Raw genomic sequence first — 17,929 nt, 5'->3', positions numbered from 1 at the left:
ACACATTCCGGTTATTGAGGACGGCAGCATGCACATGCGCTCTACACGGGCAGGTGATGTATGAATACGGACCCTGGGCTGGAGAGGTTGGGGTGGCTCTGAGACAGGCAAGGCAGGGGAGGGTTGCAACCCTAGAAGGAAATGCCTGCCAATCTAGTAACTAGAGTGGGATGAGAGCAATAAAGAGCATCCCCAGAGGGCCAAGTATAGCTATGGAGAACCTGCTGGATTGGAAACACCAACCTTTCATATTGAGAGTATTAAAAAAAAATAAGCTTGTCCTAAGAGGACGTTTTTCTTTTCAAAAGGGGTGTGTGTATGTGGGGGGTGGGGGCAGGGTTTGTGCAGAGAGGGGTTAAATATGAAAAAAAGAAAAAACAAAAACAAAAAAACCCCCAAAGAATCCCACTAGGGCAGGACCGTATGCAAAGTATGCTTCAACATAATGTTTAGTATTTTGTTATCAGTTTCAGAGAAACGTAGAAATTCTTTTCTGATATCCATACATCACCTGCTTTTTACCCTGCACATTAGACATGCGATAAGATTTGGCTGATCACACAAGCATGCAAAGTATTATTATTCAGCATTTTAAGAACCAATGCAACACCTCAGAAAAACAAGTCAATCAATTCTGACCAAAGTAAACAGAGAAATGTAATTAAAAAAAAAACACAACCAAAAATACCCACAATGCATTGCTTTCACAAGCAGAGATAATGAGCTAAAGGTTAAGGTGATTGGTCCAAGGTCCAAGAATTGAAAGGTGCAGTGGGGATCCCAGATAGTAACAATATAATCCAGAGTGGGAGGAGTAACTGGAAGACTTTAAGGGTTCTTTTTTGACCATAAGAATATTCATGGAATTCTGAAAAATACAGTTGATAACTGAGGTTCTGGGCATGACCTGTTTTATTTAAATGAATAAAATCGAGAAGGTAGCTTGATTAGGAATAAAAAGATTTATTTTCCTGTTTAGAAAATAAATTTGTATTGAACAACAACAAAAAAATACACCATTCTGTTTTTAATCCTAAGTGACACTAAACTATTATAATGAAGATATAGACTTCAAGCCTTTTGAGCTATTTTGTGCATATAATTTCCCCAAAACTTTATTTTGGGACCAAAAGACAGAATAGCAGTAGAGAAAAAAAGATAAGAGTCTTTTCACTAAGTCAAGATTTGGTTATTTAAAATTAAAAGATCTGTTTATCATTTATTCAACTAAACAAGCTGGAAATTTTCACTACTACCTTCTCTGCTGTAATAAACAAGCTAGCAAGTGAGGTTATCAAGTCATAGTTTTAGTATGAATATGAAAATAATTTATTTTTTACAGGTAGCGATAAAGTTTCTGAACTCTACTTCCAGTGAGGTTCTGTTGTATTTACAGGATAGTATGATCACACTTTGTGATGCCCCAATTATTCTGTGCCTTTGTATTATTACACAATAGGCAAATCAAATTCATCTCTGAGGCCATTTAGATAAATTCTGTCCATTTTCAGTCTCCAATTGTAGCTAAAATCTGAGATTAGAAAATAATCTGCCTTTCAACTGCATTTTAGTAAAAAAGAGACTTGTTTATAATGAGAAGGCTGATAAAATGCCAAAGCATTGATGCCAAGTGGTGACTAATTAACCTTCAACTATTTTAGTATGGGGAAATAGGCAAAGTTCGAAAATATTTCTTCTATAGAGAAGAGTGGTGGCATTAAAAACATGAGTAAATTTTATGCTAAACTGTATCACTCATTGGGAATATTCACCTAAATCTAGAAGAATTCCAATATTCCCTATATCAAATGCCACGAGGAGGCTAGAACACAATGATTAATGATGAAATTAGTTCACTAAGCTAAAAAGCAATTTTAGGCCATTCCCCATAAAATACTGGACTTATTCCTTGCCATCTTCCATGTAAACAGGTGGTTTAGTTAATAAAAAATAAAACATGGGAAATTAGTGTTCAATGTAATGCACAGAAATTGATGTGATTAGACATAAGGTAAAGTATCTTTGAGCAAATATATAACTGACACAGACTTGGTAGAGAATGGGTTTTCAAGTTTGGCCAATATACTGAAATGACCTATATTGAATAGGAACAAATTCAACCACTTGATAAAGTAACTCAGGAATATTACAAAATACAATCCCATGTTTCTGGTGAGCAGTATCTCTGCAAACAGGACAGTACGATCTTTTGGACTGAAATGGAAGACGCTTTGTAAACAATTTTCCTAGTGTGTAGAACATCCAAGGCTCAGTTTTATGTTTTACTTGAATATTTCTTGATGAAACAATATTATATCTTTAGTCACTTCTTTAAAAGGAGATGTCAGAGGTTGAAGGTCAAAGGTCAAGTTGAGAGGAAAAAAGGATAAAATTAAAAGTAAGTAATGGCAGAAGATGGAGATGATGGAATGCATGGGATTTAAACATCTATAGACTGCAAACAAAGGTTTATTTCTAAAGTAGTTCCCCTTCTAGTGGCTTCTGGAGCCTGCCAATTTCAACACCCATATTTGTCTTGTCTGATAAAAATGCTTTAATTCTGTGTAATTGAGGACCCTGAATGGCACGTCCCTTTGGTCTATGACTGTCTACTAAATTAGTACACCTCACAGTCAATTTTGCTGTCAGAAAAGGACCTACAAAGGAGGCTCTTTCCCTTTACATTTTTACTAAGTAGCAATGAACAGGCTGCTCTGCCACTGTTTATTCTTCAGTAAGTATATGGGGAAAAAACCTGTCACAGGCAGAAAAAAGAAGAGGAACACAAACGTCACATCTTTGAAGAAAGTCCTGATACAACTAACTTATAAAAGTCCACTTTTTATATAAAAATATACATTGTAGGCTGGCCTTGAGAAACAACGGAAATCAAAACCTGCCATCTTCACTCCTTCTCCCCCATATTCAGTAACAAAGGATTTATTTGTTGCTATGGAATCATTCCACTGCATGAGACACCCTCCGTACAAAAATCAAAGGGTGAAGGATGCTCAGCTCCGTTAGTTGTTTACCATCATTCAGAAGCCAACTGTGGTTTAATTCTTCCTACTTCTCCCTTTCTCCCTTGATTCAATTGGACTTGGTTCATCTTTGAATTAACCTCTTTTAATCCGTCTCCTACAAAGAAAGCAAATCCATTGTGGGTAACTAGCTCTGCTGCTCACCACCCAGGCAGTGAAACCACAAGGGAGGGCACATGTGAGAGCCTCAGCCCCAGCAAGGGTGGTGGTGAGGGCTGAGCCCAGCAGATGCAGTCTTGCACTACAATCTTGAGCTCCTAGTTTGGTTTTCTGCAGGAGTGTTAATCCAAATTCGTGCGATGCTGAGTGAACTCCATGCCAACACACTGCTAGTGAACACAAGACAGTTCTGGCTACCGTCTTAAGCCACTACTGTGAGGGCTTAAGGTGGCCAAGATGAAGATTTATATAATGCATTGATATTCTGTTACATTCTGACAATGGTATGGTTCTTGCCATCTAATCTGTTAATTTGCAAATATTCAAAGAATCTCTACTATGTGGCACGGCAACATCCCAGAAGTTATATGAGGGCCATGGTATTCTGGTTTTATCCAGTTGCTTATCTGGGAATCTACTGCTTACCCTGGATAGGCGGGAATGGCTGCTGGAGGTACCGCTCGGACTGCGCCATATACCGTCCGCCCTCTGCCCCTCAGGTGGGCTCCTCTGAAAGCGGCCGCCGTGGTGGCTGCAGTTGGGTAAGGGAAGCCAGGAACTAAAGGGAGACCCAAAATATGACAGAAATGTCAACTTGCATTCAGCAGCATGTATAACATCACAACCTGCTATACCACAATTACAGGAAAGATGAAAAGATACCCCCACATTACAACTTTTCTCAAAATGAAATGGAAATATGCGATATGCCATAACTCATTGACACCATGCCTCACTTACAACAATTCATGAATTTCTTTGTTCCTTCCCAATTTTGGCCTTACAATGCAAGCTGATGAGAAATAGGTCAAGAAACTCGAGAACTGCTGCCATAATGGAGACAAGACTTTTCATTTCTACAGCCAGTTTAAGTTGTTTGATATAAACTCTTTCACTGACTGATTATTAATCTTATTCCAGATGTTATTACATCAATTTAAATAATTATTTTTCATAAGAATATCCTTTTGTGCTTTGACATGCCGCCACATTCCAAGGCACACTAAATAGTCTCAGACATGTCATGAGTCCACCTTACTCTTTAACATGTTTCAATCCAGAAATGAGAGGTGAGAAGGAAACTGCCTCTCCCCTGCAGCCCTGTGTACTTTCAAGAGGCAGACATTCTCTAAGGGCCTGTTTTAAGTGTGCTATCCTCTGGAAAGCATGCGGGGACATTGATTCCATATCCACTGAACTCTGTTTAATTACATCTCTTGCTGGAGCTAAATAGCTCAGGTCAAAATGACTTTAGAGATACCAACAGAGCTGAGAATAATCAATAAAACTGGAGTGGCATTTGTGTGGTATTCTATTCAAGCCCAGAGCTGACTTGCAGATAGCATGTACAACACGTTCCACCAATAATCCTTTCTTTGTTTGCTTCATTACAAAGTGCAGAACTAAAATTTTCTTTATGTGTCCTCATCCTCTTCTACCTTTTCCAACTATTCGTGCTTTGTGGCCATCTTAACATTTGATCAAAAAGATTCTAGCATAGGCTAGTAAGATTCTAGCATAGGACAGGGCATTAATCATTGTATTTAACTCTCTCATGAATGCCTCCTTTTCAGTTACGTGTATTTGGGGGGACAAAAAGACCAATACCTCACTGTTTACTCACAACAGTCAAACTCTCAAACTCCAAGCCAGGTCAACATAGGCTACTTACTGATTAAAGGAATGTAAGTGTTGATGCCCCCTCTTCCTGACAGGGGCACGGCTGCGTCGTTGCCTAGGGACACATCTGCTTGGAAGCTGGATGCTAAGTGTATTTAGGAAATGAAAAGGTGCAAAAAGATCACTAAGGAGTAGGAAAGTGAAAAACAATAGATTTATATATATATATATATATATATATATAAATATATATGTAAATAGCACAAATGGAAAAATTAGCTTAAATACTACCTGCATACAACTCAGGGCCATATACAGCTCCAACTACTGGGCTTAATTTCCAACCTGAAATGGAAGAGAGGACAGTGAGCAAATGTTTAAGACTATATGAGGAACAGACAGAAGGTAAAGGAGGGCTTCAGATGCTCTGGATTCATTCTTGCCTGGTACCATCTTCTTTTTAGGATGCTGGTGGGGGTTTACATGAGAGGGTGATGGTATTTTTGGATCTGACCCTCTTTAAGCAGGAATAGCACAGTGAAAGGATAATGAAGATTTGGCAGAGGGAGAGGCAGTAGGGGAAAGAGGAGGTGAGAAAAAAACGGGAGGGAGGAAAGAAGGAAGATGGAGAGGGAATGAGAGAAGGATAAAGAAATACAAATAAATCCTGGGGGTTTTGTATACTGTCTCTCACAGAACTGCTAAATGACCTAGTCCTTGTTTAGAAGAAGGGAAAAAGGCACAATATATGGAATTTGGTATCCCACTGTGATGTGCTGTCTTCTATATCATCTTGACATTGTTTACTACTCTAGCTGTTTTAGTATAAAGCAGTATCCTTTGACTGAGTTCAAATCTGACCTGGACCTCTGAACTCCCTATTCATTTATAGCATGCTAATGGTATTCTGGGTAAACGGAAATCTTCTTTCATTGGGATTTCCCACTGGGATTTCACTGGAGTTTAACCAAGTCACAAAGGAGAGACATGCAATGATAAAATTCAAGGTATGTTCCTAACTTTGGTGCATATCTTCTGAGATTTTAATTTATAAGAAGCATATGTACATTAATCAGACTTTTAAGCTAAAGAATATAAGACCACTACAGAACATTAGTGTAAATATTTTAAGTATTTCTAAACAACATTAGGTTTGATATCACTTTAATTTCTACATTTCCTTTTTTATATTTATAGGAATATGGTAAGTGGTAAAAAAAAAAAAAAGAGAAATGTTCTATTGCCCACTGATAGAGCAGCATTCTACATGAAAAAGCTTAATAAATATTTCTTGAATTTTATCATCTTATAACATTTATAAAATTTTTATAAATAAATAAAGCCATTTTATTTTTCTGAAAAATTGGCCCTTGGGTTTTATAACATTGTAACATTGTGTCACTGCTACTCTATAAATATGCGACTGGAAAGATGAAAAGGCCAATCACCAGATTTAAATGACTATAAGCAAAGACATTACTCAAGAGAAAACCCATTCATTTGGAATCATTCCAATCCCCCATTCATTATTTCATGTGCTTATAGACATGCCTCTTCATTATTCTGCACGAAAATTTCAAAATTTGTCTTCAAATCCTACTGGAGTTGTAAAAGCACCAATGTTCTGCATTGTTAGACAAGTCAGGAGACTCAAAGCCAGTAAGAACATGCTGAGAATTCACCAGAAAGCACTTAGTGTACTCTTTGCAGAATCTCTAACACAGCAGCTGAAGGTTTCTAAAGTCTGCCTCCAGTAGGCTTGAGTAGTGATTTAGAATAATATTAAAAAATGAACTTTTTCTTTTCTATCAGTGGCACTACTACTTAAGCACTCCCTTTAAATGCGTACAATGGATGCGCATGATAATAATGGAATATTGTCAACAAAAGCTTGAATATGTTTAGTTTTGTACACTTTACAATGTATTTTTACAGGCGTTTATGTCACTTCATTTTCACAAAACTGAAAAAGAGTGATAAGATAGACACCACTTCTGGGACAATGAGCAAGTATCAATATTATATTTTCCTGGGCTTTATTTCCTGAAGAATAAGCTAAGAGGGCTGGATTTTGATGACTTCTAAAGAAGAGCCTGGTGGTGCTAAAATTCTGGCACTTGATAGTGGTGAAAACAGAAATGGGTTGGCAAACTGGCCCACTGTCAGAGTAAAGTGGAGAGACAGATTAACAGGAGAGTTCCTGTCTTCTTAATTCCAGTCAGTAGCTCTGTCTGTCCCACTGGATCTAAAGGGAATCCGACATACTTTGCCTCTCCTTATTTTGTTTAAATTTGATTTTTAAAAAATCAAAATTGCAAAAACTTTTTTTTGTGAAGCAGTGAAAAGAAGAAAACAAAAGGTAACTTGGAAGGTGACGGTGTCCCAAGATACACCACTAGTAAAATGTCTAAGGAAAATGCAAGTTATGCTAATAAATGCAAGGTATGCTATACTCTATTTGAAAAGCTGAGCTACACATATTTATTGAAGGCCAACTAATACACTTCTTCTTGACTTAAGACATTACCAGCACATACTGTCATACTCTAGCAAAAGAGGGAGAAACTCTTCTTTTTACTCTAGATAAAATCTCATGCAGAACTCTAAAATATACAATAGTGAATGAGGTTCTTCAAAGTAGAGCCATGGGCCTCAAGACCCAGTCCATTCAGTTTTCTTTCCCCTCCAGAGATGGTCCTGTGGAACACAGTGTGCAAAACTACTCTTGTGCTATAGATTAAAATTATATCCTGTCTTACTCAGGCAACATGAATCTAGATTAATGTTGACAACCGAAGCAGAAATTCTGTTTTTGTTAAATAAAATATTTACAGAAAAATTTCCTCTTAATGAGAAACATTTATAAAACTCACTACATAACATGTAACCATCAAATATAAAATACTTTTATTTTTACACACACACATACCCCGTGGCTATTACCTCTAGAGCATTCCTTTAAAAGGAGAACAAGAGGTCAAGAATTATTCCACTCATATTCAGATAAGTAAGATCTTGAACAAGCCTAACATATTACAAAGAACTTCAGCAGCTAAAAGAGGGTTTTGAGCAGAAATCTCAAATGACATGTTCACACTATATAACATGGATTTTACTGAGACTAAGACTGTAATAATTAAAAAAACCAAAAAGGTAATTTATAAAAATTAACTCTGCCAGGTAAAAAAAATACTACAATGTACATGAAAAAAACTGAAGACTGAAATCAAGAAGTCTTTGATGTTTGTGAAAAGTTCATATATCTATACAAGAATAGATGACGTAAGTGACATTTTTCTGAAGATGATTCGTAACCTCTTACCATTTGCATATGGTGTGACCATCTTCTTATTGGTCATTACACGTGCTGTAGCATTATTCACCTACAGGTACAAAGTAGAAAGGGGGGACAGGGAGGAAGGAGACCACATTAGGGAACATGGAGGTGCTTATTCAATAACAAAGTATTCAGTTTACAATGCAAATTTCAGAGATAATTTATTTAAATAATATAGCAATATAAAATATTAATATATAGTATTTTAATTAAAGTGTTCATTAAATGAGGCTAACAAGAGTAAAATACAGTTTCTTGGTCTTCAAATGGAAAACTAGGGCAACTTTACCATCCAGGACTCCAAAGAAAAAGTACATTTGCAAGTTCTTTGGAGATCTTTTAACAGAGAAGTCTCTGCACTGAGGAAAATATGGAAAAAACTGGAAAGAGCCCTGTGTGCATGTGAACTTTGAAGTTCATTAATAAAAGAGGCTTGCTATATTGGTTCAGGAAACAGATTTACAGGAAGATAGGAGAAAAAAATCTGTGGATCTGATCATTGTTTACATGCTTGTATAAAATTTTCTGTTTGAAAAAAAAAGTATAGGAACTTAAATTCCTATGTTGACAGGCTTTAGGACTATTTTGAATTTTCTAGATTATGTGCCCTACTCATTTAAGAAGAAAGTTTTCAGAAGGCTGTTAAATCAGGCACTTAAAAAGAATTGAAAAAAAAAAATAAAGCTTTATGTTTCTTTTGTTTTATGGTACTCTCTACCCTCATTACAGAACTGCATAATTAAAGCATTCTCAGTGCTAAGGTAAGGAGGCATTATAAAGATGGTGCTGATAAAGAAAAGATGAATGGGGCTTGGAAGCCAGGATCCTGTAGTCAGTCCAGTGTCAGAATCAGCTTCCAAGTTCTTGCAAGGAGGGTAGAGCCTTACCATAGAACCTGGTTATATACTATGTTGTCAGGTACACAGAAACAGACCAGTTTTTAAAATAATTATAAAACATAAAAATTATACAAAATATGTTTTATTTCACTCTGGGGATTTATATTATGTTAAATTTGAATAGCAATAAATTTGCTAGCAAAAACTCCACCAATTTTAGGTGGAGTTGGAACCAAAACTGTTTTGTGTTTTTTTAAGATTGGTATAGTGATCACCTTCCTATGTGAGGAAAAAGAGCTTGAAACTTCATTTACTCTAGTTTGCCCACAAAATCATACCAACATTTCACATTTAAAAAGAAAGAATGGGATACAACAATGATGAGACTGAGAGCATGCAGTTAAAAAACACACACACACAAATAAAAGAAAGAAAAAAACAACCAATTTTGGAAAGACGGGAGAAAGTGAAGAGCGAGGCTCTCACAGACAAGGATTAGAATGGGGCAAGAGCTTCTACTAGCTGCTAGAGCAGAAAGCACCCAAGCACTTAAAGGAAAAATGGCCAGAACCAATCAGAAACCACCAGTCAGCAAAGAGACCAATAGCTGCACAGAACAGAGAAGGGGCGGGGAGGACTAGGGAGGAGGATAGGAAGAGAGAGTGGGTCAGGAGAACAAAAAGCAAGGGAAGAGAAGAGAGAAAGTCAGGAAGGCTGTCACGGGCAGGAGAGAGAGCTGTCAAGGGCAAAGAAGGGACAGTCATAGCTACAAACAGAGGTCTGGGAAAGAGGAAAAGGAGGAAAGGAAGTAGGGGCAGGAAGTGCATTAATAAAACCAGCCAAACTGGAGTTCAGTAACTCTGAGTAAGATGTGCAAGGGGAAAAAAATCACCATGACGTCAGTACTCAAACAGCTCAGACGGCTACAAAACAATATGTACATCCAGAGTCCAGGCGGCATTACTCAACAGCATTGAAAATAAAAGGGGGAAAGGAAAAGGAAGAGGAACAAGTCAAATCACATTTTGTAGTGTTAATGTGAGATGGCAGATGGACTTTTTCTTTCTTATTTGTTTGTAATTACATTTTTAAAAAGCTTCTTCTCCAGTGCTTTGGTTTCACTTACCGCCAACGGGCACCATCGCCAGCATTGTGTATAGTTACCATGGAAAGAGTGAGTCAAGTGAAGGGCCCTAAATGCTAAACCATTGGAAAGGGAGGGGGGAAAAAAAGCAAAATATGCAGACATCTTACTCAAAATGGTGGCTTTTATATTTCATACTTTTAAAAACTGGGAAAGGGGAAAGGAGCCAGTTAACCTTCACTGCGTGATGAAAAGGGCCAGTGAGTACCAGGTGGCCAACTCAGTCTCAGTTTTAGTACATGCTACAGGTGGCCACCCAACCCTCTGCTGGAGAATTTTATCCAGTAATTGCTGAAATTCTGGATATTAAATATACTTAAAAACCACATGAGTTTTGGATTCTTTCCTCCCCACCTCCCAACCTCTACGATCTTTTATTCCTTACTTATTACACGCAGGTGGAGGCAAACTGGACTCCCAAGAGAGACAGGATACTGGCTGGCCCCTTGATTCATTACAGGACACATTTCTAAACTGGACAGTTTTTAGACGTTTTCAACGTTAGTTTTATTTTGGCCTGATTACAGGACTTCAGAGTCTCGCAAACTGAAGCAAAGGAAAAAAATCAAGAGAGTAGAAGGATGAACATCTCGGAGGAAAAAAGTAAATGAAATCAAATACATATACATTCGCACACAGGTAAATTGAAAGGAAAACCCCCAAACAACCAAAAATGGGGGGGAGGGAGAATAGAAGTGTTACTTTTACAGCATTTTAGTGCAAGAAAGTGAAGGACACAGAGACACAATACACACACCACAAACAAGACAGGGTTCCAAATGTGAAATAAGTGAGGCAATACATAAAAAGAGAAATAAAAATATAAACCAGAAGTTGAATTATTGAAGACATGCACCTCGATTTTACGGCCCTCTACCACGGTGCCGTGTAATTTCTCCCTGGCCCTGTCTGCATCAGCACTATTCTCGAAAGTTACGAACCCGAATCCCTGCATGCAGCGGGAGAAGGGGGGAAAACATGCACATCGTTATATTGAAGTACTCATCTCTTGGTAAATAGAAAAAAAATATCACAGTATGAAACTGACATCGGCAACAACTCAGCAATACTCTCCCAAAGTCACATTGTTGGTCCATGCATATTTTGTAAAGGGAAATGAAATCCAATAAAAGGATAAAGAACTATAGTAGTAGTGATAATAGTAATAATGTGATTAACAACAACAATAATAATAATGAAATAAAACAAAAAGCATGTGAGGCCAGACCAAAACTGAGGTATAGAGTTACTCGGGTCAAACTAGTCAACCGAGAATCTGAACATTTAAAAATAATCCTATCTTTCTCATTTTATGCTGTTAATGTACATGTCCCTTTATCTAATACTAAAAAATAATCAAATCTATTATTCCTCAGCAACTTCTATATGATAAGCTTGATATCTGGGTGCCAGCTTCATAAAATGAATTTGTTAGGAGGTCTAACCATTTTAGCTCCACTTGGCCTATGGCTTACAGCACCATCAATTCCTCTGGGATCGGAATAATTTAAGACAATAGTGTGGATATTTGATTCATGGGTACTGGGTGTGGGAGAAGAGAGCACTCATGTTCGTCTAAGCAAATGAAAAGACCATTAGGCAGTGGTCAATTATAACTTTTCTTCAATGTGAATTTTAAACAAACAGATTGACACAAGAGTAAGAATATGTTCAGATGGAGTTCAGAAACTGCTTATCCAGATCTGCCTAAATTATACATCTGTTGAAGCCTACTCAACGTGTTCGTTTTTTTTCCATATGTAGAGAGAAAAGGAATAGTCAAAAGACAGTGGGAATGAGATCTAGTTAGTGACATGAACTGCATACTATTCAACAGGAAAGAATACCACAGAACAGCAATAGGATTAATTTATTTGTCCACCATAGACGCTGGAAAACAAACAGACCATGAAGCTTTAATTCGTCAAGCAGAACACGCAGGAGGCCGGGGAGCGAACCCACTGTACGCCTTTGTGTGTATGTGCGTGTGCTGTCGCTTCAGTGGTCTCTGACGCTGCGATCCTGTGGACTACAGCTGCCAGGCTCCTCAGTCCATGGGACTCTCCAGGTGAGAATACTGCAGTGGGATGCCATTTCCTGTACTTCCTTTGTTCACACGATATCTGAAAAGCCAGTCTGGGTCATCATCCTACTACCAATTTCAACACCAGCAGGATATGGCAAGCCACTCCAGTACTCTTGCCTAGAAAATCCCATGGACGGAGGAGCCTGGTAGGCTGCAGTCCATGGGGTCCCTATGAGTCTCGGACGCGACTGAGCAACTTCACTTTCACTTTTCACTTTCACACAATTTTCACTTCTCATTTCACACAATGGAGAAGGCAATGGCAACCCACTCCAGTGTTCTTGCCTGGAGAATCCCAGGGATGGCAGAGCCTGGTGGGCTGCCGTCTATGGGGTCGCACAGAGTCGGACACGACTGAAGTGACTTAGCAGCAGCAGCAGCAGCAGCAGCACCAGGACTATTTCAAAAAGCACGACATCAGCTTCATTCTAGGTGCTTTGCCCTTGTCTTTCCACTCAGCAACTATAACAATTTCTCGCTATTTACCTCTGTAGAGTGGTAACTTAGAATTTTCGGAGACAGTCCTCATTTTTCAATAGCTTCACTGTCTCTCTACCATTCTTTGAATATTCCATTGTAGGATAATCTGAACCCTTTATTTTTACTGAAGTTCTGCTTTGCTGCTTAATCCATGAGCACTCCTGTATATATGATGCATATTCTTAACTGAGATGGCCAACAATGTGCACTGTTTGATAAGATTTTATAAAAGCGATTTCATCATTCCAAAGGATCTGATGACTCAGCATCTAAATGATTATACGATTGGGTAGCAATCCGTGGAGGATTCCAATGGATTACCTCCACCTTCAATCTGGGTATCTAGAAAGTGAAATGCTAAGCTGAAAAGAAGATTTTTGTAAAAAATATGTAGCTTAGGATGTAATACTATGGGTAATTTTAATTTAAAATGTTCCTTTAAAATGTGTATGTGTTGAAAATATCAATGGGAACTCATTTTCGGAAACAAATTTTGATATCAAGATGTTATAGCCACTTTGACAACTCAAGTTGTACAAGGACAAGCTACTAATTAATTATTCCATCTGTCACACTAGCATCTGATAAAGGCAGGAAGCCAGTTCTCCAATCCTGGAGAGCCCTCCAAGAGGAAAGTCAAATCTTTTAAAAAAGGTTGCAGGTTGTGATGAGGTTTTGTATCACATTTTAGAAGTACTATAATCTGTATTTCAACTGATTGTCACAGCCTCATACATTTGATACCTTCGGTTAAGTTAGTGAACTATAAATTATCTGATATCCAACTAGCACCTAAGTTTTTAATTCTAGCATTGACTATCTGTATCTATATACCCAAGTATGTGTATACATACATACATACTTGTCTTATAAATACACCCATGGGTAGAAAGGATTAACCTGTTGGTCTCCTTTTGAAGTAAAGACATGGAGTCAACCTGAGGTTAAGGACTCAAGCATCAACAAGGCCCAGAGCAACAGCAAGGTCTTCTTCCTTCTGTGTAGCTTTTTTTCCTACAGCTAATGCTGAGAAAATTAGAAATTACGCTTCGAAATCTAAGTTCTGAATTCCATTGACTAAATTACATTAGTCCCACAGTTTTTTAAATTTCTGCTTTCAAATCTAATTGTTAAATGTGTTCTATGATCCTCCTTTCTGTAATGTGTTGATGGGCCATCTGTGACACAGTGGCTGCATGGTATCATAAGCATTGGCAGCTCATGGTCAGCAAATGACCAAGTTTAACACTGACGCCTACACGTGTAAGATTTTTTTCAATATGACTTTAGTATTCTGGAACAAAATTTCACTTTTAAATGCTTTTAAAATATTTTATAAGGAAAAGTACTTATAAACTAAAGGAAATTCTAATTAAGGTACCAAAGACTTAAAAATAAAGCCATCTTTACAGGCATATTTACTAACATAAGAAGAGGAAGAAGGCCTTGTTGATAATTTTGGGACTTCTTGATAGGAAACACAGAGTTAAGAGGATTTCTTTTCTTTCCTTTGAAGGTAAACAGACCTTGTGTCAGGCAGAGCAACAGCCCCCCAGCTGTCCATGTCCTAATCCCCTGTGAATGTGTTCTCTTAACAGGGCAGAAGGGGTTTTGCAGACATGATTAAATTAATGACCCTGAGATAGGGAGATGATCATGGATTATCCAGGTGAACCCGATGTAATCGCAAGGGTGCTTACAAGTGAGAGGAAAAGAGAGTCAGAATAAAAAGGCTGGGCTGGCCATTGCTGACTTTAAAGGTGCAAGGGGGGCTTACAGGCCAAGGAATGTGGGCTGCCTCCAGAAGCTGACCAAGGCAGGCAGTGGAGCATCCATCGCTTAGCGCCACCTGAAGGAAAACAGCCGCTGACACCTTGATTTTAGCCTAGTGAGACCCTCTTTGGACTTCCGATCTCCGGAACTGCAAGATAATAAATCTGTGTGGTATTAAGCCACCGTGTTTGTGATAATTTGTTCAGAAGCACTAGGAAATTAGGATACACCTCTCAGGATTAAGGTCTGTGATAAGGAAGGGGAGAAGCATCACCAGCATTTTTGGAGTATTGTTTTTAAGTACTTTTGTCTTGAGTGGAAATTTCAAACAGGGGATTTTCCATCAACTCAGCTTCCTACCTGCTTATCTGTCACATTTACAATTTGGTTTTATGAATATTAACTCAAAGTTTGAAAAAAATTTAAAGTACCACTCCTTTAATAAAATTTACCCATTTTTGAAAATGTGCCAGGAATTGAGCTAAGGATATTCACAGACTTATAATAAAGTTACTAACAGTAAAACTCGCTTCCACGAAATTATGCTTAATGTCTCTTTATTCTTAGAAATCTAATTCATATTAAGTCTGGTCATTTGGATCTCTTACTTCGAAAAAAAATTCATACAATCATGTCTAAACCCAATGTTTTCCTTAGAAGACCTTCAAAATGATCATACATTTATCAAATAGGAAAATGTAGCAACTCTCCAAATAGTCACAGACTCTTAACAAGAGTAACTATTTAAGGTATGTAAGAAGATAAAGAACAGATAAACAAAAAGTAAAGTTTTATTTTTAATTTAAAAAATTATGTTGACACATTTGCCTGTACCAGAACTATCTGACAGAAATGTAACATACACCACATATATAATTTCAAATTTTCTTCTAGCTACAGTAAAGTAAAAATATGTGAAATAAATTTCAATAATGTGTTTTATTTAAGCCAGTATATATGACATAATTGTAACACGGCATCATTATAAAACCACTATCAGTGAGATGTTTAAGATTCTTTTTTGATCTAAGTCTTTGAAATTGGCATCTATTTTATACTTAAAGCACATCCTCAATTTAGACTTGCCACATGTCAAATGGTCAGTATGGCCACTGCACTGGACAATACTCTTATCTAAGGTTCTCAGCTCCCAAAGCTCTTCTATGTTAATAATTTAAACTTATCAGTGTTCCATTCAGGATTTACCAGCTATCTTAGCTGTCTTTTGGAAATTAAGAGATGCTGTATTTATCAGGCGTATGGTTGTGGTTAAAACTTCGACAGTGTGTGACAAAAATTTTACTATCTGCCTTGACATCCATTTGTCATCAAGGGCACACAGGAGCCGAATAACTGTTACCTTTTTAGTCTGGCCTCAGGCTGCAATAAACAACAAGCAATAGGATGAGCATTGTAAAAATATCTTAAAATTTGTATAATCTTTGAATTTTTCCATCTCAGAAGAATGAGAAAGAAAATTTACCATGTAACTTTTAAGGGAGAAATCAAAAGCAGATGGTTCTCCTGGGTATGGCCAGAACACAGAAATTAAAAAATAAATAAAAGAAAAATAAAACTAAAACCCATAAAATGGTAACAAAAGAAAATAAACTAAGACTTTTGGAATTACATGCACTGTTAATTCAGTTTTAAATATAATGAAAACATTTCATTTCAGCATTACCCATCAAATTTTACCAAAAATCACAAAGGCCTACTTAGTGCAATTTCAAAGACAGTCTTTCGACCATATTTAGAAATAAATAATTTCCCTTTGCATAAAATCAAGAGCCAGGGAAATAGGAGAGAAATTACAGCACACTTCTCATGTCTGAGGAATGGGAATAAACATTTTTTTTCCCCAAACTCCAGTCTAAACTATAGCTTAACCCAAACCCAGATTCCCATCTTTCCAGAAAGCCACCTGAGAGAAGTAATGAGAACACATTAACTAAAAATCCACTAGAAGTCTCAGTAATTGTTGCTGTGCTCTATTTTGCAGTCCTTAGTGGACTTAATAGTTGACACTGTCTGAGGAAGTGCAGAGCTTCTACACACTCAGTATTTGTAAGACATGTCCCTTCAAAAGTGGCAACTGTACTTCAAAGTATGTTGACAAAACTCAATGGAAAATCTAAATGTTAGAATCTGTGTATTTCTTTTAAAATAAGCTTGATAATTATCACAAATGAATTGCTATAGGGCTGGGTGATGGCGAACAGGATTCTGGAAGGTCTGAATTTCAACAATGGAATAAATTTTTGAAAAACTACTCAGTCATTGAAAGTGTCTAGCAGACAGTACAAGGTCAAGAGCATTGGTTGTTGAACTAGGTGACCTTTAAGAGTTCTGTTTAAGATTCTATGTGAGATTGCTATATTTAAAATGGCTAACCACCAAGAACCTACTGTATAGCACAGGAAACTCTGCTCAATGTTACGTGGCAGCCTGAATGGGAGATGAGTTTGGGGGAGAATGGATGCATGTATATGTATGGCTGAGTCCCTTCACTGTTCACCTGAAACCATCACAACACTGTTAACTGGCTGTACTCCAATACAAAAGAAAAAGAAAAAAAAAAAAAGATTCTATATTAAGAAAAACGACTGGAAGGAAATACATGAGAATATTGTGAATAATCTCTCTAATGAACTATATATGGCTGCTCTTGCCATACATTCATTATCTTCTTATTGTTTGTATTAATACTTTGTCATGACTGGTGAAATCTGGAGGATCAATAAAGCTATGCATATCTGTATAATCATTTTCTAGATTCTGTTTGAGTACATTAGTTAATTTTTTTGGTAGGGGTACCAGTTTTCATCATATATCCTAATTGAACATTTTCAAAAGGATAGTCTATCTTTATTTCAGTTAATCATAGAAAATTAAATACAGGTGACTTTGTACAAAGGAGTAGGGGGTAAAAGGAAGATTTAAAAAAAAAATCACATGAAATAATTTAAATAAATATGTATGTATATGCATGTTAATGAAATAAATTCATTTCATAATAGCCAAATTCAGAATATGCAGGTCAAAGGAGAAAAAAGGAAAGTAGTCAACAACAAAGAAGCAACTACTTTCTGGAACACAGAAATTCTACTGCCCAGGCAAGCTAAAAAGGTAGGCTATTGGTAGGCAGGGAAGAAACAGGCATGGCAGCAAAAATGTTCATTTTGTTTTTAAAGGGGTATATCCTCAAACCCATTGGAGAAGGAAATGGCAACCCACTCCAGTGTTCTTGCCTGGAGAATCCCAGGACGGGGGAGCCTGGTGGGCTGCAGTCTATGGGGTAGCACAGAGTCGGACATGACTGAAGCGAATTAGCAGCAGCAACAGCAGCAGCATTCTCAAACCCGGGTCCAATATTCTCATAAAAAATAAGACACAGCAATAAAGAGATGCTTTTTGTCTTGCAGCCATTTGGTTAAATATTGTTTTACA

The 17,929-nt window shown here is 37.3% G+C and overlaps 1 protein-coding gene across 28 annotated transcripts in view; it reads right to left on the bottom strand.

Moving 5' to 3' along the window:
- Nucleotides 1-17,929, bottom strand: part of RBFOX2 (RNA binding fox-1 homolog 2) — a 292,278-nt gene that overhangs the window by 17,404 nt on the left and 256,945 nt on the right. For 14 of the 28 annotated variants that reach the window (XM_025283532.3, XM_044941367.2, XM_044941368.2 and 11 more), the window contains 5 exons: nucleotides 10,997-11,089; nucleotides 8,143-8,203; nucleotides 5,112-5,165; nucleotides 4,873-4,965; nucleotides 3,627-3,771 (listed from right to left, as the gene is read on the bottom strand). In XM_025283532.3, coding sequence (XP_025139317.1) covers nucleotides 3,627-3,771; nucleotides 4,873-4,965; nucleotides 5,112-5,165; nucleotides 8,143-8,203; nucleotides 10,997-11,089 — 446 coding nt within the window. Of the gene's footprint in view, nucleotides 1-3,032; nucleotides 3,139-3,626; nucleotides 3,772-4,872; nucleotides 4,966-5,111; nucleotides 5,166-8,142; nucleotides 8,204-10,996; nucleotides 11,090-17,929 lie in introns of all 28 variants that reach the window. The other 14 variants (XM_025283527.3, XM_025283528.3, XM_025283538.3 and 11 more) reach the window with 4 other exon arrangements.

This window comes from Bubalus bubalis, chromosome 4 (assembly GCF_019923935.1).
Source record: "Bubalus bubalis isolate 160015118507 breed Murrah chromosome 4, NDDB_SH_1, whole genome shotgun sequence".
Classification (NCBI taxonomy): domain Eukaryota; kingdom Metazoa; phylum Chordata; class Mammalia; order Artiodactyla; family Bovidae; genus Bubalus; species Bubalus bubalis.
Note: the sequence above shows the minus strand (reverse complement) of the source record. Positions and strands in the feature narration are given on the sequence as shown.